This window comes from Nycticebus coucang, chromosome 20, assembly GCF_027406575.1.
Source record: "Nycticebus coucang isolate mNycCou1 chromosome 20, mNycCou1.pri, whole genome shotgun sequence".
Taxonomy (NCBI): domain Eukaryota; kingdom Metazoa; phylum Chordata; class Mammalia; order Primates; family Lorisidae; genus Nycticebus; species Nycticebus coucang.
In genome coordinates, this window is record NC_069799.1 from 28,652,089 (window position 1) to 28,674,306 (window position 22,218).

The 22,218-nt window shown below is 36.1% G+C and overlaps 1 protein-coding gene across 1 annotated transcript; it reads left to right on the top strand.

Annotated features, from left to right (window-relative positions):
• The first annotated feature begins 6,957 nt into the window (after nucleotides 1-6,957).
• On the top strand, nucleotides 6,958-13,929 carry LOC128572539 (E3 SUMO-protein ligase RanBP2-like). The gene is given in 5 exon segments (XM_053572566.1): nucleotides 6,958-7,023; nucleotides 11,722-11,812; nucleotides 11,815-12,430; nucleotides 12,432-12,526; nucleotides 12,529-13,929. Coding segments are annotated over 5 exon segments (2,064 nt in total). The 3' UTR covers nucleotides 13,725-13,929.
• Nucleotides 13,930-22,218: the final 8,289 nt, after the last annotated feature.

A 22,218-nucleotide genomic window follows, 5' to 3' on the forward strand; every position in this document is an offset into this window, starting at 1 on the left:
TTGAGCTAAGGTTGAGGATTGCAACCCAGCAGGATGAACTCAAGTTTCCAAATACATACTCCAATTAGCAGCAATTACAAGTGGATTTTTAAAGAAAAAGTGGAGGAAATTAGTAAGTTGTTACTAATAACTCATGTTAAAATAATATAGGCTATTGATTGTCTACACATTGTGCTTTGTATCAGAAATCTAGTCACATGAAGATAATGGGTAAAGAAGCTATTCGGAAACAAAATACCTTTAAACAATTGTCGCCAGGCCTGGGCTGGGGATAGAAATGTGTGACTGAGGTCTCATGCTCCTTTCTGTCTGGGCCTAAGACATTTTGCAAACTTCAGATAGTTCAGACTTCTAAGAGCTATTTTGCTTTTCTCACATGCAATTCATTTTTATGTCATTCTGTGCTTTATTTTTTTAATTTTTTCTTAAATCATAACTGTGTATATTAATGCATTTATAAAGCACAATTTGATGATTTGATATACAATGTGGAATGCTTACATAATGATTGGGGTTAGGATTCATATTTTCTGAGCCTGATGCTTATGTAATTTGGGGAACCTTCTTTAAGGGAAAGACTAAAAATCATGATCATATATTGTAGTTAGATTCAATAATACATATTCTCTTCAGATGAGAAATAAATCACAACAAATTACAAGTTTCATAAGCTTACAAATCCCAAAACAAAATCCAGAAAAATGCTAACTTAATTCTGTTATCATTTAACACTTTGAGATACCATCTTTTCATTTTTTTCCCCCAAAAGTGAAAAAAGAAAAATAGCTCAGAATAGCTTGAGCTCTGGGAGGTCATGAATATGGGCCTTCAGTCACACTCTCCTATCCCCAATCCACAGCTGATAACAATTATTTAAAAGCATTTTGTTCCTAACTTACTGTTCCACCTGTTATCTTCATGTTCCTACAATTTGTGATACAAAGATTTGTGATACAAAACTGTTGATTGTATAGCCAATCAACAACTTATGTTATTCTAATGGAAATTCTTAGTAAACTACTTAGTAAATGCCTCTTATTTTTTCCTTGAAATACGACATATAAATGCTTCTATTAGAGTGTATATTCTGAGCATCTTGAATCTATGCTCCTGAGTTGCCATCCTCAAGCTTTGAGCTTGGAATAAACTCTATATTTAACCATATTTTCTAAATCTCATTATTTAAGGTTGACAAATGTTTAGCAGCATACTCTATGTTTGCACTTTATAAGACTGAGGAAAGAAAAATAGCTCAAAACAGTGTGATTTATGTTAGACAAGCGACATTTATCGGACTCAGAGAGATATGAGATATGACTATAGGAATTCAGTCTCCACGTCATACCTGGGGCCAACTGTTTAAAGGAATTTTGCTTTTTTTTTTAATTCCCTGTAATTTATTTCTTTCTTCTTCTTCTTCTTTTTTTTTTTTTTTAAGGCAGAATCTTACTTTGGCCCTGGGTAGAATACCACATAGCATCATAGCTCACCGCAACCTCAGACTCCTGGACTTGAGTGGTCCTTATGCCTTAACCTCACAAGTAGCTAGAACTACAGGCACTCACCAATGCCTGGCTAGTTTTTCTATTTTTAGAGAGATGGGATCTCACTGTTGATCAGGCTCATCTCAAACTCCTGAGCTTAAGCAACCAACCTGCTTCAGCCTCCCAGAGTGTAGGATTTCAGTTGTGAGCCACCACACCTAGCTCTTCCCTATAATTTCTTGACTAGTTGCCTCAGTCATTTTTCATGTTCTTATAATTTGTGTTCATGTTCTTATAATTTCAGGTTCTTATAATTAAATTACTATTAAATTACTGTCATATACTACCTGCCTCAGCTTAGGCTTTCCACAAAGTCAACCTTAGAAAATACATATAATCATCACCATCATCAATCTCTAAACCTTTCATCATTCAAAACAAAATCTCTACACTCATTAAACACGAACTTTCCATTTTTCTTCCCACTAGTCCCTAGTAACCTCTATTCGTACTATCTCTATGGATTTGTCTATTATAGATGACAACTGAAAATAAATGACTGAGGCAAAGATTTTAATCAGTGAATATTTATTAAGCCAAAAATTGAGAATGGGAAAAGCTCTAAGATGGTAGATTAGATATATCTCCTGACCATCTACTCTTAGTAAGGTCAGGAAGAAGAGTCTCCAGCTGCCTCCACTTTGATCAACCCACCAAGAAATAACATTGCAATGGAACAACGAGACAGCATGGTCACCAGGAGCCAAAAAAGAAGTATGAGAGGTCTGCACAGAAAATGGGTGCACGGAAGCTTTATGACCTAGGAATAGAGTCTACATGTGGAAAGCCTGAGGGATTAAGTTGCAGAAGATCCTCCTCTACTCCATCATGGGCACCCTATAGCAATGGACTGGGATGGGACCAAATTCTGGGAGGAACTATCCTTCAAGGCCGCAGTGTGGCATGGAACAAGCAGGGACTGAGGCTCCTACAGGACTTTTTACTGCACAGAAGCCTGATTTTTGTCAGAGGACTAGAGAGATTGCATTCTGGTTCTTTGGGATGGACTTGACAAGTTGAGCCAAGATATTCATGGGAGCAGTGCCAAGTAAGTTTGAATGTGGAACTTGCTCAAGTGGAGGCCTAGATGCTGGGTATCCTGCTATACTGAAAGAGCTGCAGGGGAGGACCAGAGAGTGCTGAAATCTTGAGCCAGCAGGCACCCAGGACAGCCCTGTTTAGAGCAGCCTCCCAGGTCCCAGCATGGACCAGCTTTGACTCTACCTACTAGGTTCAGATAGCCACCCATCAGTTTACTCACCCAGAGACACAAGATTGGTTGGGCAGATCTTGCCTCTCCCACATATCCCCTTGTAGCCACCAGGAACTGTTTGGATTGCCAAGGCACATGTCCCAGAAAGTGTAGAATAAGGACTTTAGCTCACTCATCTCTACAGGGATTTAACTCTCATGCAGCTACCAAACCCATATTAAAATTAAAAAATTAGAAAACAAGACTGGGTTTCTATGGTGACTAGTTTTAATTTCCTGTTCCCAAAACATCCAGAAGCAGATGTAGTTTTGTTTGTTTGTTTTGTTAACCCCTAGAAATGCCACCTAATGTCCTTATTTTTTTTTTCATTGTGTAATCTTGGATTGCCACCTGGTGTCCATGCAAGGTATATTTTTTAAATATTAAATGTTTTTTTGTTCTCTTGATTTTTTCTGTCTTTCCTTTTTTGATTATTTTACATTTTACTCATCTTTCTTTCATAACTTCCTTAAACAACTAGGATACCCTTTGGTTTGTTTTCTTTTGACATTTTTTTATGGACCGAGTCTTGCTCTGGGGCCTAGGTTGGAGTGCCATAGAATCAGCCTTGTTCACAACAGGCTTGAAACTCTGGGCTTGTTAGACCCTACAACTTCAGTGTCCTGGTGGCTGGGTCTACAAGTCTCCAGAATGGTTCATGGCCAATTTTTTCTATATTTATTGGAGGATGGAGTCTCCTCTTGATCAACTGGTTTTGAGCTCCAATCGTTCTGTCCTGGCTCCCCAGAGTGCAGGGATTGATTGCTGGTGTGGGTCACTGCACCCAGTCTCCTGCTATCATTATTTTTTTCATCGTTCTTCTCTTTTTTTATTTATGTTTCTCACTCTCTTATTTTCTCTCCCTTTAATCCTGTACCAAAAGGCCATTTGAACATCAAATCACAGAAATAAGGGATACTAAGGAGAAGGAGGAGTGAAAGAAGTTAAGTAAGGGAAGAAAGTAAAGAAGAATTCACATATGAGGAGGAACAAAAACAAAATCTGTAAAGATAAAAATCAGAACAGATCAACCCCTCAAGGGATCACAATACCACTATCACAAATGATTACATCTATACAGAAATTATGGAAATGACAGAAAGGGAATTTAGAGTATGGATGGCAAAAATGATGAAATGAATTAAAGGGAAAAGGAAAAATACCAAAAATACCAAAAAATTGACCCAAGAAATGAATGAAATACCTGAGGAAATTAGAACACAAAGAATTGAACAAGTCATTCAGGGAGGTTTCAAAATGCAGTAAAAAGTTTCAATAACAGATTAAATCATGGAGAAGAAAGAATCTCAGAACTTGATGAATTCTCAAGCTAACTCAGTTATATAAAGAGGCAGAAAAGAAGAGAGTAAAATTAGAGAAATATAGAACTACACAAAGGGTAGAAACATGTGAATTGTAGATATTTCCTGAAGGAGCAAAAGAGAGATCAGAAGATATGGAAGCCCAACTTGAGGATATCATAACTGAAAATTTCCCAACCATCACCAAAGGATCAGACACACTCCTTGGATATCAAACCCTGATTCACCTCAATATAAAAAGAGCATCTTCTAGACACATTGCAAGGAACCTGGTCAAGGTCAAAATGAAAGAGAAAATTCTGCAAGCCTCCATGAGTAAGCAATAGCTTACTTACAAGGGCAGAAACTTTAGAGTGACTATAGCCTTTTCAGTGGAAACATCACAAGCCAGAATAGAGTGCTCGCCTTTCTTCCATCTTTTCAAACAAAATAACTTCCAGCTTAGTAGTCTGTATGATGCTCAACTAAGTTTCATATTTTATTGAGAAATAAAATATTTTACTGATAAGCAAACATTGAAGACATTTGATACTACAAGACCAGCTCTTCAGGAATTTACTCAGACCTGTACTATACATAGACCATTAAAATGGGCCAGTAGCAGAGTAAACATGCCCAGAAACTAAAGGACAAAACCTAGTTTACACAATGACCCAAATGATAAAAGTAAGAAACAGACCTTCACAAAACAAGATGAAGAGAACTTCACCATACTTACCAGTTATCTCAGATGTGAATGGTTTAGATTCTCTACTTAAGAGGCACAGTCTTACTGACTGGATAAAAAACTCACAAGCCAAATACATGATGCTTCAGGAAGCACATCTAACATATAGGGATGAAACAAGACTCAGCATGAAGAACTGGAAAACAATATTTCAGGAAAATAAATATTAGAAGACAGAAGGAGTTGCATATAATTTGCAGACACAATGGGCTTTTAAGCAACAAAAAAATAAAAATTAAAAGACAATGATGGATACTATATACAAGTCAAGAGAAAAATACAACAAGAAGACATTTCAATCCTTATTATTATTGTACCCAACTTAAATGCCTGCAGATTTATAAAATGAATCCTAATTCGTCTGAACTGCATAATATTACAACGCCATAACACCAGCTATTTCAACACACCACTGATAGAATGGACAAAGCTTCCAACCAGAAACTAAACAAAGAAACAATGAACTTAAATATGACTCTACACCAAATGGGCTTAACAGATATGTACAGAACATTCCACCCCACTAATATTTATAATAATCATTCTGAAAAACTGGTCATATTCTAGAACATAAATCAAACCTCAAGAAGTTTAAAACAATAAAAACTACACCATATATCTTTTGATGGTATAATCATCATGATGAAATAAACATAGAACTCAAGTCCCACAAAAAGTTGTGGAAACAACTAAACAACATTATGCTAAATGACAGCTGGGTCAAAGAAGAGATAAAGAAGAAAATCATTATTTTCTTTGATTAAAAAACAACTTAAGGCTCTTATAACTGAAAATTTGTAGTTTGAAGCCACAAACTAAACCTGTGAGATACTACAAAGGAAATCCTAAGAGGGAAATTTGTTGGATTATATAACCATATCTAATAAACAGAGCACACACCAGCAACCTAACAAAACATCACAAGGAACTGGAAAAGGTAGAGAAATATAATGACAAACTTAGCAGGAAAAAAATTAAGTCTGAAATAAACAAAATTAAAAATAAAAGAATTGCCCTATAGTCCCAGCTGCTTGGGAGGCTGAGGCAAGAGAATCGCGTAAGCCCAAGAGTTAGAGGTTGCTGTGAGCTGTGTGACGCCACGGCACTTTACCCGAAGGCAGTACAGTGAGACTCTGTCTCTACAAAAAAAAATAAATAAAACAAAAATAAAAAAAATAAAAATAAAAGAATTGCTCAGAAAATGTTTTTTTAAAGTCGGTTCTTCAAAAAGATAAAAAAATTGATAAAAATTTGGCTTGATTAACTAGAAACAGAAATTAAAATCTCTAACATTCTCAATCATAAATGAAAAAGGGAAAATAACAAGAGACTCCATACAGATACAAGAGATCATCTCTGATTACTACAAAAATCTCATGACCAGCAATTTGGCAATGTAGAGGAAATGGACCAATATCTGGAATCATAACAACTTCCCTAGGCTGAACCAGAAAGAAATAAAACATCTTGAACAGATCAATATCAAGCACTGAAATTGAAGAAATAATAAAAAGCTTCCCTAAACCAAAAGCCCTGGACTAAATGGCTTCACAACAGAATTCTATCAAATATAAAAAGAAGGGCTTATAACTATATTGCAGAAACTATTCTTAAACATTAAGAAGAAAGGAACCCTACCCAACATATTCTACAAAGCAAATGTGTCCCTGATATCAAAATCAGGAAAAGACCAAACAAAAAAGGAAAACTAAAGATCAATTTCACTGATCAATATTGATACAAAAATACTCTATAAAATCTTAGCAAATTGAACAAAGCTACACATTTAAAAAATGCACCCTATTATCAAGTAGGTTTTATCCCAGGGATGCAAGTCCAGTTTAACATATGAAAATCAATAAATAGAAACAAAAACAAATACAATATGATCCTCTCAATATATGCAGGAAAAAAAGCATTTCATAAAATTCAGCATTACGTTCTAATAGAAACATTTAAGAAAATAGGGATGTATTTTAAGATACATCCCATTTAAGAAGATGGAATATATCTTAAAATGATAGAACCCATCTACGACAAACCCACAGCCAATAGCATACTGATTGAAGTAAAACTAAAAGCATTTCCTCCTAGAACCAGAAACAGAAAAGGATGTCCCCTATCACCATTATTGTTCAACATAATGCTGGAAGTTCTATCCAGTGCAATCAATTAAGAGTAGGTTATTAAGGGCATTCAGATGGGGTCAGAGGACATCGAACTCTTACTCTTTGCAGATGATATACTCTTATACTTAGAAAATCCTGAAACTCAACCAAAAAGCTTCTGAAAGTCATCAAGAAATACAATAATATCACAGGTTATAAAATCAATCACCACAAATCAGTAGCTTTGTATGCACCAAGAACAATCAAGCTGAGAATCAAATCAAAGATAAAATAGCCTTCGAAGTAGCCTCCAAGAAAATGAAATACCTGGGAATTCATCTAACAAAAGAGGAGAACAATCTCTACAGTGAGAAATATGAAACTCTAAGAAATGAAATGGCAGAAGATATTATTGAATGGAAGCAGACCCCATGCTCTTGGATGGAAAGAATTAGCATTATTAAAATGCCCATAGGACCCAAAGGAATCTACAGATTTGATGTAATTTCCATGAAAATACCAATAGCATACTTTGAAGAACTTGAAAAAATAGTTCTTAATTTTGTATGGAACCAGAAAAAAAAAAAGAAAAAAGAAAACTCTCTAGCCAAGGAAATTCTTAGTAATAAAAGCAAATCAGAGGCATCACTCTACCAGATTTCAGGTGTCAGTAAAGACTACAAGACTACAAGTATTTAGTGATCAAAATAACAATGTATTGGCACAAAAATAGAGACATAGGTCTATGGAAGTTAGTAGAAAACTAGAGATGGAACCAGCCTCTTAGCACCATCTGATCCTTGATAAACCAAACATAAGCATATACTGAGAAAAAGAATCTCTATTCAATAATGGTGGTGAGACAACTGGATAACCACATGTAAAAGACTGAAACTGAAAGTGGACCCACACCTATCACCACTTACAAAAATTGACTCATGATGGATAAAAGATTTAAATCTAAGAAAGGAGATAATAAAAAACTTATAGGAAAGCATGAGGAAAAACTCTAGATGGTATGAGTCTTAGGACAGATTTTATTAAGAAGACTACCTTGGCAAACACAACAACAAAAACAAATAAATGGGATTTAATTGAGCTTAAAAGCTTCTGCACAGCCAAGGACACAACAATCAAAACAAACAGACAACCTTCAGAATGGGAAAATATATTTGAATGTTATGAATCTGACAAAGAATTGATATCTAAAATCTATAGAGCACTCAAATTAACTATCTAAAAAAAGAACAAACAATTTTATAATTGGGCAAGAGAAAGGAACAGAATGTTCTCTGAAGAACACAGATTAATGGCCAAAAAAACATATGAAAAAATGGTCATCATTGCTAATCATCAGAGAAATGCAAATCAAAATCATTCTGAAATATTACCTAACTCCAGTAAGAATTGCTCACATCACAAAGTTTTATAGCTAAAGATGCTCGCAGGGCTGTGGAGAGAAAGGGACACTTGTACACAGTTAGTGGGATTGTAAACTAATACAGTAAGGAGAATTCTCAAATCATTCAAAATATACTTTCCATTTGATCCTGCAATTTCATTAATAGGTATAGTCCCAGAAGAAAAAAATACTTTATCATAAGGATACTTGCACAAAAATGTTTATTGTACCTCAATTAACAATTGCCAAGATGTGAAATCAATGTAAGTTCCCATCAACCTATGAATGGATTAATAAACTGTGTATATGATATCTCAAAGTAGTTTTGAGGGTATATGTGAATCCTAGTAAATGTGGAATGTAAAGGTCTTAGCAAAATAACTAAGAAAATGCTATGAAAGCTATGTTAACTAGTGTGATGAAAATGTGTCAAACGATCTATGAACCAAGTGTATGGTGCCCCATGATCATATTAATGTACACAGCTATGATTTAATAAAAATTAAAAAAAAAGAGGGCGGCGCCTGTGGCTCAAAGTGGTAGAGCGCCGGTCCCATATGCTGAAGGTGGCGGGTTCAAACCCAGCCCCGGCCAAAAAAAAAAAAAAAAAAAAATTAAAAAAAGAAATAAATAAAACCAAAAAAAAATAAATAAATAAACTGTGTATATGCATATCAGCCATGGAAAATATTAAGACTTTACATCTTTTGTGCTGATCTGGATAGAGTTGGAGAACATTCTCTTTAGTAAAGTATCTCAAGATGAGAAAAGAAAGTGTCCAATGGATTCAATAGATATGAATTCATATCATTCAATAGATATGAATCCATATATGTATATCCATATATGTTTAATATGAAATGAGTAGACAAAATAATACACATTCAATAAGAGAAAAACTCATTTCAAGTTGGGAAAAAGGGTGAGGAAGGAGAAGGGCAAAAGAAAGAGAAAGAAGGATTGGTTTGCTATCACCTAATGCGCACAATGTAAGTGTACACAGCACACCTCCTCAAAGGTTGTACAACTACAACAGGAATATTACATAGCAAACTCAAACACTGTAACCTAATCATTTGTACCCTGATAGTAATCTGAAATTAAAAAGTAATAATAATTAGATTAGAATTAAATGAAATGAAGAACAAAAGAACCATTTCAAAGATTAACAAAACAAATTTTGTCTTTTGAAAAGATAAATGAAATCAATAAACTTTTAACCAGAAAGACTAGAAACAGAAAAGTAAGATCTCTAATAAGTTCAACCAGAAATGAAAGAGAAGGAAATAACAACAGATACCACAGATATATAAAAGATCATCTCTGATTACTACAAAAAACTATGCTAGAGGGACTTTACCTAACAAATGCAAACGTTGTAACCTAATTCTTTTTACCCTCAATTAACTTGAAACAATTAAAAAAAACTTTAGACAAACTAAAACAACAAAACAAAACAAATTGCAGAAATATGGAAATGTGGAGGAAATGGATCAATACCTGTCATCATACTACCTCCATACACTTAAGCAGGAAGAAACAGAACTGTTAAACAGGCCAATATCAAGCACCAAAATTGGAACAACAATAAAGAATATTTCTATAAAAAAGTCCTATGCCAGATTGTTTTATAGCAGAATTCTACCAAACCTTTAAAGCATAGCTTGTACCTAAATTGTAGAACCTATTCCAAAACATTGAGAAAGAAAAATCCCTCCCCAACTAGTTACATGAAGCAAATATTAGCCTGTTATCAAAACAAATGAAAACCAAACAAAAAAGGAAACTAAAGACTAATTTTATTGATCAATACTGATGCAAAAATATTCAAAAAATCTTAGCAAATAGAATACAACTACACATTAAAAATATAATATATACATCAGTAACAAGTGGGCTTTGTCCTAGGGATGCAAAGCTGGTTCAACATATGCAAAGCTATGAACATAGTTCACAACATAAATAGAAGCAAAAACAAAGACCATATGATCCTCTCAATAGATGCAGAAAAAGCATTCAACAAAATTCAGCATCCTTTTCTGATAAGAACACTTAAGAAAATAGGCATACATTGGACATTTCTTAAACTGATGAAAGCCATCAATGAAAAAACCAAGCCAATATCATACAGAATGGGATAAACTGAAAGAAATTCCACTTAGAATTGGAAGGGAGAAAATCATTTTCACTCTCAGTAGTACAATTCAACATAGTGCTAAAAATCCTAGCCAGTGCAATCAGGCAAGAGAAGGATATTAAGGGTTTCCTGAAAGGGACAGAGGATGTCAAACTTTTGGTCTTTTTGATGATATGTTCTTTTACTTAGTAAACTCCAGGAACTCAACCATTAAATTCCCAGTGGTAATCAAGGAAAAGAGTCTCAGAATCAATTTTTCGTATATCAGTAGTCTTCATATCAACAATCAAACTGAGAATAAAATCAAAGACACAATACTCACGTCAGGAGCTTCAAGGAAAATGAAATATCTCAGAATATACTTTAAAAGAATATGAAAGATCTTTTTTTTTTTTTATTGTTGGGGATTCATTGAGGGTACAATAAGCCAGGTTACATTTATTGCAATTGTTAGGCAAAGTCCCTCTTGCAATCATGTCTTGCCCCCATAAAGTGTGACACACACACACACCCCTCCTCCCTCTTTCTGCTTTTCCTCCCCACAACCTTAATTGTTGTTAATGTCCTCATATCAAAATTGAGTACATAGGATTCATGCTTCTCCATTCTTGTGATGCTTTACTAAGAATAACGTCTTCCACTTCCATCCAGGTTAATACAAAGGATGTAAAGTCTCCATTTTTTTTAATAGCTGAATAGTATTCCATGGTATACATATACCACAGCTTGTTAATCCATTCCTGGGTTGGTGGGCATTTAGGCTGTTTCCACATTTTGGCGATGGTAAATTGAGCTGCAATAAACAGTCTAGCACAAGTGTCCTTATGATAAAAGGATTTTTTTCTCTATTATTATTTTTCAAAGGTGTATTAAAACTAAATCCAAACAAAGACCCAGTTGCTGAACTGTTGCCAAATGCAAATGGTTTTGATTTTTCACTACTAAAAATGCTTTTAACAGACTCTGAACCAAACACAAACTTTGGAGGAGAAACCACTGCTTTTGTTGTTGTTTCAGATGTGCTAGAAACTTCTCCAACTTCTGAAGTTCCATCAGCTACATCATCGCCCTGAATTAAATCTGTTCTCTCTCTTGTGGTTTCTTCTAAAACAGCTACAGCAATTTTGCCACACGGTGACTCTCTGGGAGTGCTTGAACAAGAAACATGAGGTGTTATCAAAGAATCTTTTTCTTGGGCTGTTTTTGCTTCATCAAAAATTTTCTTAAAGGAGTCTGCAACACCTTTGAAAAATAATAATAGAGAAACTAATTCAGTACAGAGTGGACCTGAAAGAAAAGTGGAACCTAACAAATGTGAACTGTCAACCCAGATGGCAAACAATCTTCAGATGGCAAAGTCAGAAATCTATTTGCTTCCTTTCCAAAGGAGGAGTCCTCCATTAATTATGCATTTAAAACACCAGAAAAGGCGAAAGAGAAGGAAATATCTGAAGATCCTTCCTCAGATGATGATGTTCTCATTGTGTATGAACTAACTCCGACTGCTGAGCAGAAAGCCCTTGCAACCAAACTCAAACTTCCTCCAACTTTCTTCTGTTATAAGAATAGACCAGATTATGTTAGTGAAGAAGAAGAGGATGATGAAGATTTTGAAACAGCTGTCAAGAAACTTAATGGAAAACTATATCTGGATGATTCAGAAAAATGTTGGCCATTAGAAGAAAATCTAGCAGATAATGAGAAGGAATGTGTTATTGTTTGGGAAAAGAAACCAACAGTTGAAGAGAAGGCAAAAGCAGATACATTAAAACTTCCACCTACTTTTTTTTGTGGAGTCTGCAGTGATACTGATGAAGATAACGGAAATGGGGAAGACTTTCAATCAGAGCTTCAAAAAGTTCAGGAAGCTCAAAAATCTCCCAGTGAAGAAGTAACTAGCACAGCCAAAAGTACATGTACAAGTGGGACTGAAGTAACTACCTTTTTTTTGTAAATCTGAAGAATTTGATTCTGTTAACAAATCTCCTAGTTCACCACTTGTGTCTTCTGGAACTGCAGACAAACCTGTAGATTTGCTAGAAAGGAAATTGATGCAGATTCTACAAGCCAAGAAAGCAAAACAGTTTCATTTGGATTTGGAAGTAGCACAGGGCTGTCATTTGCAGACTTGGCTTCCAGTAATTCTGGAGATTTTGCTTTTGGTTCTAAAGATAAAAATTTTCAGTGGGCAAATACCGGGGCAACTGTGTTTGGAACACAATCAACCAGTAAAGTTGGTGAAGATGAAGATGGTAGTGATGAAGAAGTAGTTCATAATGAAGATATCCATTTTGAACCAATAGTGTCATTACCAGAGGTAGAAGTAAAATCTGGAGAGGAAGATGAAGAAATTTTGTTTAAAGAAAGAGCCAAACTTTACAGATGGGATCGGGATGTCAATCAGTGGAAGGAGCGTGGTGTTGGAGATATAAAGATTCTTTGGCATACAATGAAGAATTACTATCGAATCCTAATGAGAAGAGACCAGGTCTTTAAAGTGTGTGCAAACCATGTTATTACCAAAACAATGGAATTAAAACCCTTAAATGTTTCAAATAATGCTTTAGTTTGGACTGCCTCAGATTATGCTGATGGTGAAGCAAAAGTAGAACAACTTGCAGTGAGATTTAAAACTAAACATGTGGCTGATTCTTTCAAGAAAAAATTTGAAGAATGTCAACAGAATTTATTGAAACTCCAGAAGGAGCATGTATCACTGGCAGCAGAATTATCAAGGGAGACCAACCCTGTGGTGTTTTTTGATATTAGCGCAGATGGTGAACCTCTAGGACGTATAACCATGGAACTATTTTCCAACATTGTTTCTCCAACTGCTGAGAACTTCAGAGCACTGTGCACTGGAGAGAAGGGCTTTGGTTTTAAGAACTCCATTTTTCACAGAGTAATTCCAGATTTTGTTTGTCAGGGGGGAGATATCACCAAACATGATGGAACAGGAGGAATGTCAATTTATGGAGACAAATTTGAAGATGAAAACTTTGATGTGAAACATACTGGTCCTGGGTTACTGTCCATGGCCAATCGAGGCCTGGATACCAATAATTCTCAGTTTTTTATAACACTGAAAAAAGCAGAACATTTGGACTTTAAGCATGTAGTGTTTGGGTTTGTTAAGGATGGCATGGATACTGTGAGAAAGATTGAATCTTTTGGTTCTCCTAAAGGGTCTGTTAGTAAAAGAATAAGTATCACAGAATGTGGACAGATATAAAATCATTGATTTTCATAGTAAATTTTTTCTGTATAAGCAGTTGAATTGAAACTTAGCTGTTAAAGGCAATGTGGTAATTATGTTCAGCTTTTGAAAATGGATGTTTCTGATGTATAAATGTAAAAATGCAGCTTATAGCTTTGTCCTTTTTTTTAATGTGTTATAATTGACCTTGCATGGTGTGAAATAAAAGTTTTAACACTGGCATAAAAAAAAAAAAGGATTTTTTTCCTTCTGGGTAGATGCCCAGTAATGGGATTGCAGGATCGAATGGGAGGTCTAGCTTGAGTGCTTTGAGGGTTCTCCATACTTCCTTCCAGAAAGGTTGTACTAGTTTGCAGTCCCACCAGCAGTGTAAAAGTGTTCCCTTCTCTCCACATCCACGCCAGCATCTGCAGTTTTGAGATTTTGTGATGTGGGCCATTCTCACTGGGGTTAGATGATATCTCAGGGTTGTTTTGATTGGCATTTCTCTAATATATAGAGATGAGGAACATTTTTTCATGTGTTTGTTAGCCATTCGTCTGTCATCTTTAGAGAAAGTTCTATTCATGTCTCTTGCCCATTGATATATGGGATTGTTGGCTTTTTTCATGTGGAGTAATTTCAGTTCTCTATAGATCCTAGTTATCAAGCTTTTGTCTGATTGAAAATATGCAAATATCCTTTCCCATTGTGTAGGTTGTCTCTTTACTTTGGTTATTGTCTCCTTAGCTATACAGAAGCTTTTCAGTTTAATGAAGTCCCATTTGTTTATTTTTGTTGTTGTTGCAATTGCCATGGCAGTCTTCTTCATGAAGTCTTTCCCCAGTCCAGTATCTTCCAGTGTTTTTCCTATGCTTTCTTTGAGGGTTTTTATTGTTTCATGCCTTAAATTTAAGTCCTTTATCCATCTTGAATAAATTTTTGTGAGTGGGGAAAGGTGTGGGTCCAGTTTCAGTCTTTTACATGTAGACATCCAATTCTCCCAACACCATTTATTGAATAGGGAGTCTTTCCCCCAAGGTATGTTCTTGTTTGGTTTATCGAAGATTAGGTGGTTGTAAGATGTTAGTTTCATTTCTTGGTTTTCAATTCGATTCCAAGTGTCTATGTCTCTGTTTTTGTGCCAGTACCATGCTGTCTTGAGCACTATGGCTTTGTAGTACAGACTAAAATCTGGTATGCTGATGCCCCCAGCTTTATTTTTATTACTAAGAAGTGACTTGGCTATACGGGATTTTTTCCAGTTTCATACAAAACACAGAATCATGTTTTCCAAATCTTGAAAGTACGATGTTGGTATTTTGATAGGAATGGCATTGAGTAGGTAGATTGCTTTGGGAAGTATAGACATTTTAACAATGTTGATTCTTCCCATCCGTGAGCATTGTATGTTCTTCCATTTGTTAATATCCTCTGCTATTTCTGTTCTGAGTATTTCATAGTTTTCTTTATAGAGGTCCTTTACCTCCTTCGTTAGGTACATTCCTAGGTATTTCATTTTCCTTGCAACTATGGTGAAGGGAGTTGTGTCCTTAATTAGCTTCTCATCTTGACTGTTATTGGTGTATACAAAGGCTACTGACTTGTGGACATTGATTTTATATCCTGAAACATTACTGTATTTTTTGATGACTTCTAGGAGTCTTGTGGTTGAGTCTTTGGGGTTCTCTAATTATAAGATCATGTCGTCAGCAAAGAGGGAGAGTTTGACCTCCTCTGCTCCCATTTGGATTCCCTTTATTTCCTTGTCTTGCCTAATTGTATTGGCTAGAACTTCCGCCACTATGTTGAATAGTAAAGGTGACAGAGGACAACCTTGTCTGATTCCAGTTCTAAGAGGAAAAGCTTTCAGTTTTACTCCATTAAGTAAAATATTGGCTGTGGGTTTGTCATAGATAGCTTCAATCAGTTTTAGAAATGTGCCACCTATTCCTGTACTCTTCAGTGTTCTAATTAGAAAAGGATGCTGGATTTTATCAAATGCTTTTTCTGCATCTATTGAGAGGATCATGTGATCTTTATTTTTGCCTCTGTTAATGTGGTGGATAATGTTTATGGACTTGCGTATGTTAAACCAGCCTTGCATCCCTGGGATGAAACCTACTTGATCATGATGAATGACTTTTTCCATGATAAGCTGTAATCTATTGGCTAGGATTTCATTGAGAATGTTTGCACCTATATTCATGAGTGAGATTGGTCTGAAATTCTCCTTTTTGTTTGGGTCTTTTCCTGGTTTTGGTATCAGGGTGATGTTTGCTTCATAGAATGTGTTGGGGAAGATTTCTTCTTCCTCAATTTTGTGGAATAATTTCTGCAGTACAGGAATAAGCTCTTCCTTGAAGGTTTGATAGAATTCTGGAGTGAAGCCATCTGGACCAAGACATTTTTTGGTTGGAAGATTTTTTATTGTTTCTTTGATCTCAGTGCTTGAAATTGGTGTGTTCAGGAGCTCTATTTCTTCCTGGCTGAGTCTAGGCAGAGGGTGTGATTCCAAATATTTATCCATTTCCTTCACATTGTGAAATTTCTGGGCATAGAGTTTCTGGTAGTATTCAGAGATGATCTCTTGTATCTCTGTGGATCAGTTGTTTTTTCCCCTTTATCATTTCTGATGGAGGTTACTAGAGATTTTATTTTTCTATTCCTCGTTAGTCTTGCCAATGGTTTATCTATTTTATTTATTTTTTCAAAAAAACCAACTCCTTGTTTCATTAATTTTCTGAATGATTCTTTTGTTTTCAATTGCATTGATCTCTGATTTGATTTTGGATATTTCTTTTCTTCTACTGAGTTTAGGCTTAGATTGTTCATCTTTTTCCAATTCCATAAGATGTATTGTGAGATTGTTGATGCACTCTCTTTCTGTTTTTGGAATGTAGGCATCTAAAGCGATGAATTTTCCTCTCAAAACTGCTTTTGCAGTATCCCACAGGTTTCAGTAGCTTGTGTTTTCATTGTTGTTATGCTCAAGGAAGTTAATGATTTCCTATTTTATTTTTTCCTGCACCCATCTGTTATTCAACAGAAGATTGTTTAATTTCCATGCCTTTGAGTGGGGTCGAGCATTTTTGTTAGAGTTGAGTTCCACCTTTAGTGCCTTATGGTCTGAGAAGATACAAGGTAAAATTTCAATTCTTTTGATTCTGTTGATATTTGTTTTGTGTCCCAGGATATGATCAATTTTGGAGAATGTTCCATGGGGTGATGAGAAGAATGTATATTCTTTATGTTTGGAGTGGAGTGTTCTATATGCATCTATCAAGCACAGTTAATTAAAATCTCATTTAAATCTCTTATATCTTTGTTTAATTTCTGTTTAGAGGATCTGGTCCAGGTCTGTAACAGAAGTGTTAAACTCCCGTGTTATTATGGTATTATCAGATATCATATTGCTCAGACTGAGTGAGGTCTGTTTCAAGAATCTGGGAGCATTTCAATTGGGTGCATAGATATTTAGAATTGAAACATCTTCTTGTTGTATTTTTCCCTTGACCAATATAAAGTGACCATCTTTGTCTTTTTTGACTTTAGCTGCTTTAAATCCAGATGTGTCTGAAAATAAATCACAACTCCTCTTTTCTTCTGAATGCCATTTGCCTGAAAAATTGTCTTCCAACCCTTGGCTCGGAGCATTAATTTGTCTTTTGAAGCCATGTGTGTTTCTTGCAGACAGCAAAGGAATGACTTGTGTTTTTTAGTCCAGTCAGCCAATCTGTGTCTCTTCAGTGGAGAACTCAAGCCATTAACATTTATTGAGATAATTGATAAGTGTGGGACTATTGTATTCATTTTATTTGGTGAGAGTCCATTGCTTAGTTTTATCTTTTGTATCAGTGTGGAGGTTAGGTTCTGTCCTTTAATTTCTGAGTTCTTACTTTGATGCTGATCCATTGTGGTGGTCAGTGTGCAGAACAGGTTGAAGTATTTCCTGTAGGGCTGGTCTTGTTGTGGCAAATTTCCTCAATGTTTGTATATCCGTAAATGATTTGATTTCTCTGTCAATTTTAAAGCTTAGCTTAGCAGGGTACAGAATTCTGGGCTGGAAATAGTTCTGTTTAAGCAGATTAAAGGTAGATGAATATTGTCTTCTTGCTTGGAAATTTTCATTAGAGAAGTCTGCGGTCATTCTGATGGATTTGCCCCTGTAGGTCAACTGGCGCTTACTCCTGGCAGCTTGCAGAATCTTTTCTTTTGTCTTGACTTTGAACAGGTTCATCACAATGTGTCTTGGAGAAGCTTGATTAGAGTTGAGGTGACCTGGGGTCTGATATCCCTCTGAAAGCAGTGTGTCAGAATCTTTGGTGATATTTGGGAAATTTTCTTTATAATATTCTCTAGTATGGCTTCCATTCATCTGGGGCATTCTTCTTCCCCTTCTGGAATTCCTATAACTCGTATGTTGGAACGCTTCATAAAGTCCCATAATTCTGACAGTGAACGTTCTGCTTTCTCTCTCTTGTTTTCTGCCTCTTTTACTATCTGAGTTATCTCAAGAACTTTGTCTTCTACCTCTGAAATTCTTTCTTCTGCATGGTCTAACCTGTTCCTGATACTTTCCATTGCATCTTTAAGTTCCCTAATTGACTGTTTCAGTTCCTTCAGCTCTGCTATATCCCTTTTACATTCTTCACATCATTCATCTCTTATTTGATTCTGTTTTTGGATTTCCTTTTGGTTATTTTCCACTTTATTAGCAGTTTCCTTCATAGTTTCCATCATTTCTTTCATTGTTTTCAACATGTGTACTCAAAATACCCTTTCTGTGATTCCTAACATTTCTTTATAGGTGGAATCATCTGCCGTAGCTACCTCATGGTCCCTTGTTGGGGTTGTTCTGGACTGGTTCTTCATGTTGCCTGCATTTTTCTGCTGATTCTTCCTCATGAGTGATTTCTTTTATCTGTTTCCTTGCCCTAATTTTCCTTTCATTTCCTTTTGCTCTTTAAGTTCTCGTGCCTGTGGACTAAGGGTTACAGGACCAGAAGGGTGAGAAGTTTGAAGGGCAAAAATGAGATGAAAGATAGGAGGACCGAGTGATAAGAAAAAAAAAGAAAAATAGAGAAAGGAGAGGGGGTGGGTAAAAGGAATATTGACAAAAAGAAGAGAGGCACAGAAAGAGGGAGACAGAGCAATATAGGTGTACAGTAGGGTACTTTGACACAACCTTAAAAAAACCCCACCTTCTGGGGGTGCCCAGTTGGGTGGCGCCCTTGAGGTCAGCATCTCTTTTCTAACCTGATCAGACACATTACACACCTCCACCAAATAGAGAGGAAAGACAAAAATGCTATAAATCAAACCAAAACAAGGAAACAGAATACTTTGCCAGATAAAATTGGGTGAAAAACCAAATAATAGTGGTAGAAACACTAGCAAAAATGAAGTTCTAGTTATTGAAACAGGCAGCAATGGGAAATTATAATTAAACTAGAAAAATTGAGAAAGAAAAAGGATGTGTATGGAAAAAGTTGAAATTAAAAAACAAAACAACATCAACATCATCAAAATAAACAAAAAAATACAACCAAACCAAAAAAAAAAAAAAAACACAACCAAAAACAAAGCAGTATGTATATGTTATTGAATATTGTCTGGGCAACACGTGGTCTTCTGGGGCATGAGATGTTAATCACAGTTCTGATACCACTGGAGGCTACTGATTTCTCAAACCCCAGCAGGTACACACCCTAAATCTCTCTTCAGCCCACTTAAAAGGCACTTTGAACTTATAAACTTGCTGAGTAGAAGCTTTCCCAGGAAAGTGCTTGTTGCTGGAATCACTGCTGAAGTGGCTATCCACTTATCCAGTGTGCCAAAACCGGTCTCACTCTGCCCCTGAGGGTTAGGGCTGCAAGGTGGCTCAGACTCCACCCTTAGGCTACGCAGTCACTGGGTTACCATCTCCCACCCGATTCTAGCTCTGCGACCCTGAGGGCGGAGCTTGCTGGGGCAGATCCCTGACAATGGCTCCCTGTGGCCCACAGCCAAACACTATTAGCTCTGTCTGGCTCAGTGGCTCAGACTGGGGCCCTAGACAACGGCCAAAGTTCTCTGCACTCCCGCTCAGGCTCTCCCCAAGGCAGTTCAACTGAGGGCCAAGTCCAAAGACCCCAAAAACAGTTCACAGGTAAGGCCTTTCCAGTTTGCAGTCTTGCTGCTACTGAACTTACAGTTGCGGGCGGGTTTAGACAGATTGAACACACATGACCACTTGCCATTTTTCCACTGTTTTAGTCCTCCTCTTGGGGTCCAGAAGTCTCTCGCTGACTCCCTGTATCCTCACAGGGGTGATGATAGGCAGATCCCACCAGCCAGAGATGCCTGGAGTCCTATCTCCCCAGACTCACGGTGCCCAGATGCAAAGAAGCTGTTACTCGGCCACCATCTTGCTCCACCTCCTTGGATCCCTATCTTTCACCATATATAAAACATTAACTGAAGATGGGTTAAAGACTGAAATGTAAGACCTCATACTGTAAAAACCTTAGAAGAAAACATTGGTCTAGGGAAAAAATGATGTCTGAGATTCCAAAAGCAAAGGGAAAAAAACAGAAATAGAAAAATGGTATATAATTAAACCAAAAAGGTTCTGCCCAACCAGAAAAATACTCAAAAGAGTAAATAGACAACCAATGGAAAGGGAAAACATTTTCTTTGGGTATAACAGAAACAGAAGCTTGATAGCCACTGACAAAAAAGTCATCCCAGAACTCTGAGTCAGATATTCCCCAGGAGAAACTGAGCATAATGAAGGTTTCCAAATAATTGTCATGATTTTCATTTGTATTAGAAAAATATATTAAGAATTTTCCACAGTTTTCAACTCCTCTAAAATGGATTGTTGCTTTTAAAAATAAAGCCAATGCTTATTTTTTTCAAATAAAAGTGGTTTTTACATGAGATGAAAACCCTCAATCTAGAATAAAGTACTTTTTCATGAACTTGATCTCTGATCTTGTGTTTAAATGGGTCTAGAAATATAAACAAGTATAGAAATAGCATTTATAAATTGGGCTTTCATATTAATTAAACTGTTCAGCAGAAATCTACCTGATATATTTTTTAGCAGATCATTCAGTGCTTTTATTGAACTGGTGCTTATAAAAGTTTTTTCAGTGCCATTTGGTTAATGAGTGGTGTTTATTGGGAAGCTGCTTCCCTGAAAAGAAAAATGAAGGAATTAGAGCTCATGATTGCTGTTAAAGTGAGAAACTAAATGACCATGTGAAAAAATTCTTTCCCCTTGGCAATTTTCCCAATGTTGCTAATTTCCCCTCTAGGGGAAAAATGACATAAGGAAACTGATGATAAAACAGTTGTTCTCAAACTGTTTATTTTCCAAATCATTTGTTTTAGAACACAGTCTCTGCTTGCCATTTAGACATTCTGAGGTAAGTTTTTATTGTCAACCAGAACCAGATTAATTGATAGCTCCTCAGTTCATTTATTAGAAGGAGCTTTCTCCCTAAGAAATCTCAGCATAGTTATGATGTTATTCCATGTTATTTAGAGTCTCCTCTCCTTGGTTCCATTGTGCTGTGTGCCCCAAAGTGTGGCTGGTGTTGAATGATGAAATCCAAGGTTCCAGGTAAGTGGTCATCTTCAAATACTTCTTACTAACATGTTCTTTTTTTGATAATTTGTGCCTTTCAACCTGGATCACCTGTCATATTTTTGGGAAAAGAAAGAGGCTAATACAGAGACAGAAAACAAGGAGATCAAGGATATTTCCTTTAATTTCTTCAGTTTCTAAAATCTTACATTTTATGAAGTTGCAGACAAATTCACAAAATTTAAATAATGTTGCTTTCTCTAGATATCTGTAAGTGATCCATTGTCATTACCTTGCGTATCCACGCTCAGGGTAAGAAAGCCATTGGTTCTCTTGGATAATGTGTTTGGGAGAAGAATAAGGAAGTTATGTTTTTGAGATTATTCAGATTCAGTTCCCACAAACATGATACTAGTTTCAAGCACAGAGACTTAGGTAAGATTAGAAAATAGTTAAACTGAATAGTACTGGAAAGCAGGGATTTTGGTGAAGGTGTGAGAAAGCAAGATGCTTTACTTTAAAAAGTTTGGATTGAAAATAGATGAAGCACAATTTAGGAGTCCAGAGATAAATCAGACAAAAATTTAGCTGCCAAGACAAATTGAAAGAGTAAAAATTGCATTTGGCCACACATTAAATACACAAACACTAACAACGCTGATGAGCATAAAGAAAAGGTCTGGGTGCTTTTCTTGATATCTGACACCACAGATAAGCAAAACAGCTCTCAAATAATCTACCTGAGCCTGCCCGGGAGTGTGTTGGACAGCCCCAAATGACTCTACTTTCAAACAGCTCACATTGTATTTGAGAAGGCAGAAAATAAAAACATCAGGGAGAACTGCACAAATTATAGAGACAAATTTAAGAGGTCGTGGGAACAAAGGTAGCATAGGTTTCTCTCTGGTCAGAAGTTAGAGAGCATCACAGGGTGACTAAGGTGTCTTTGTGAAC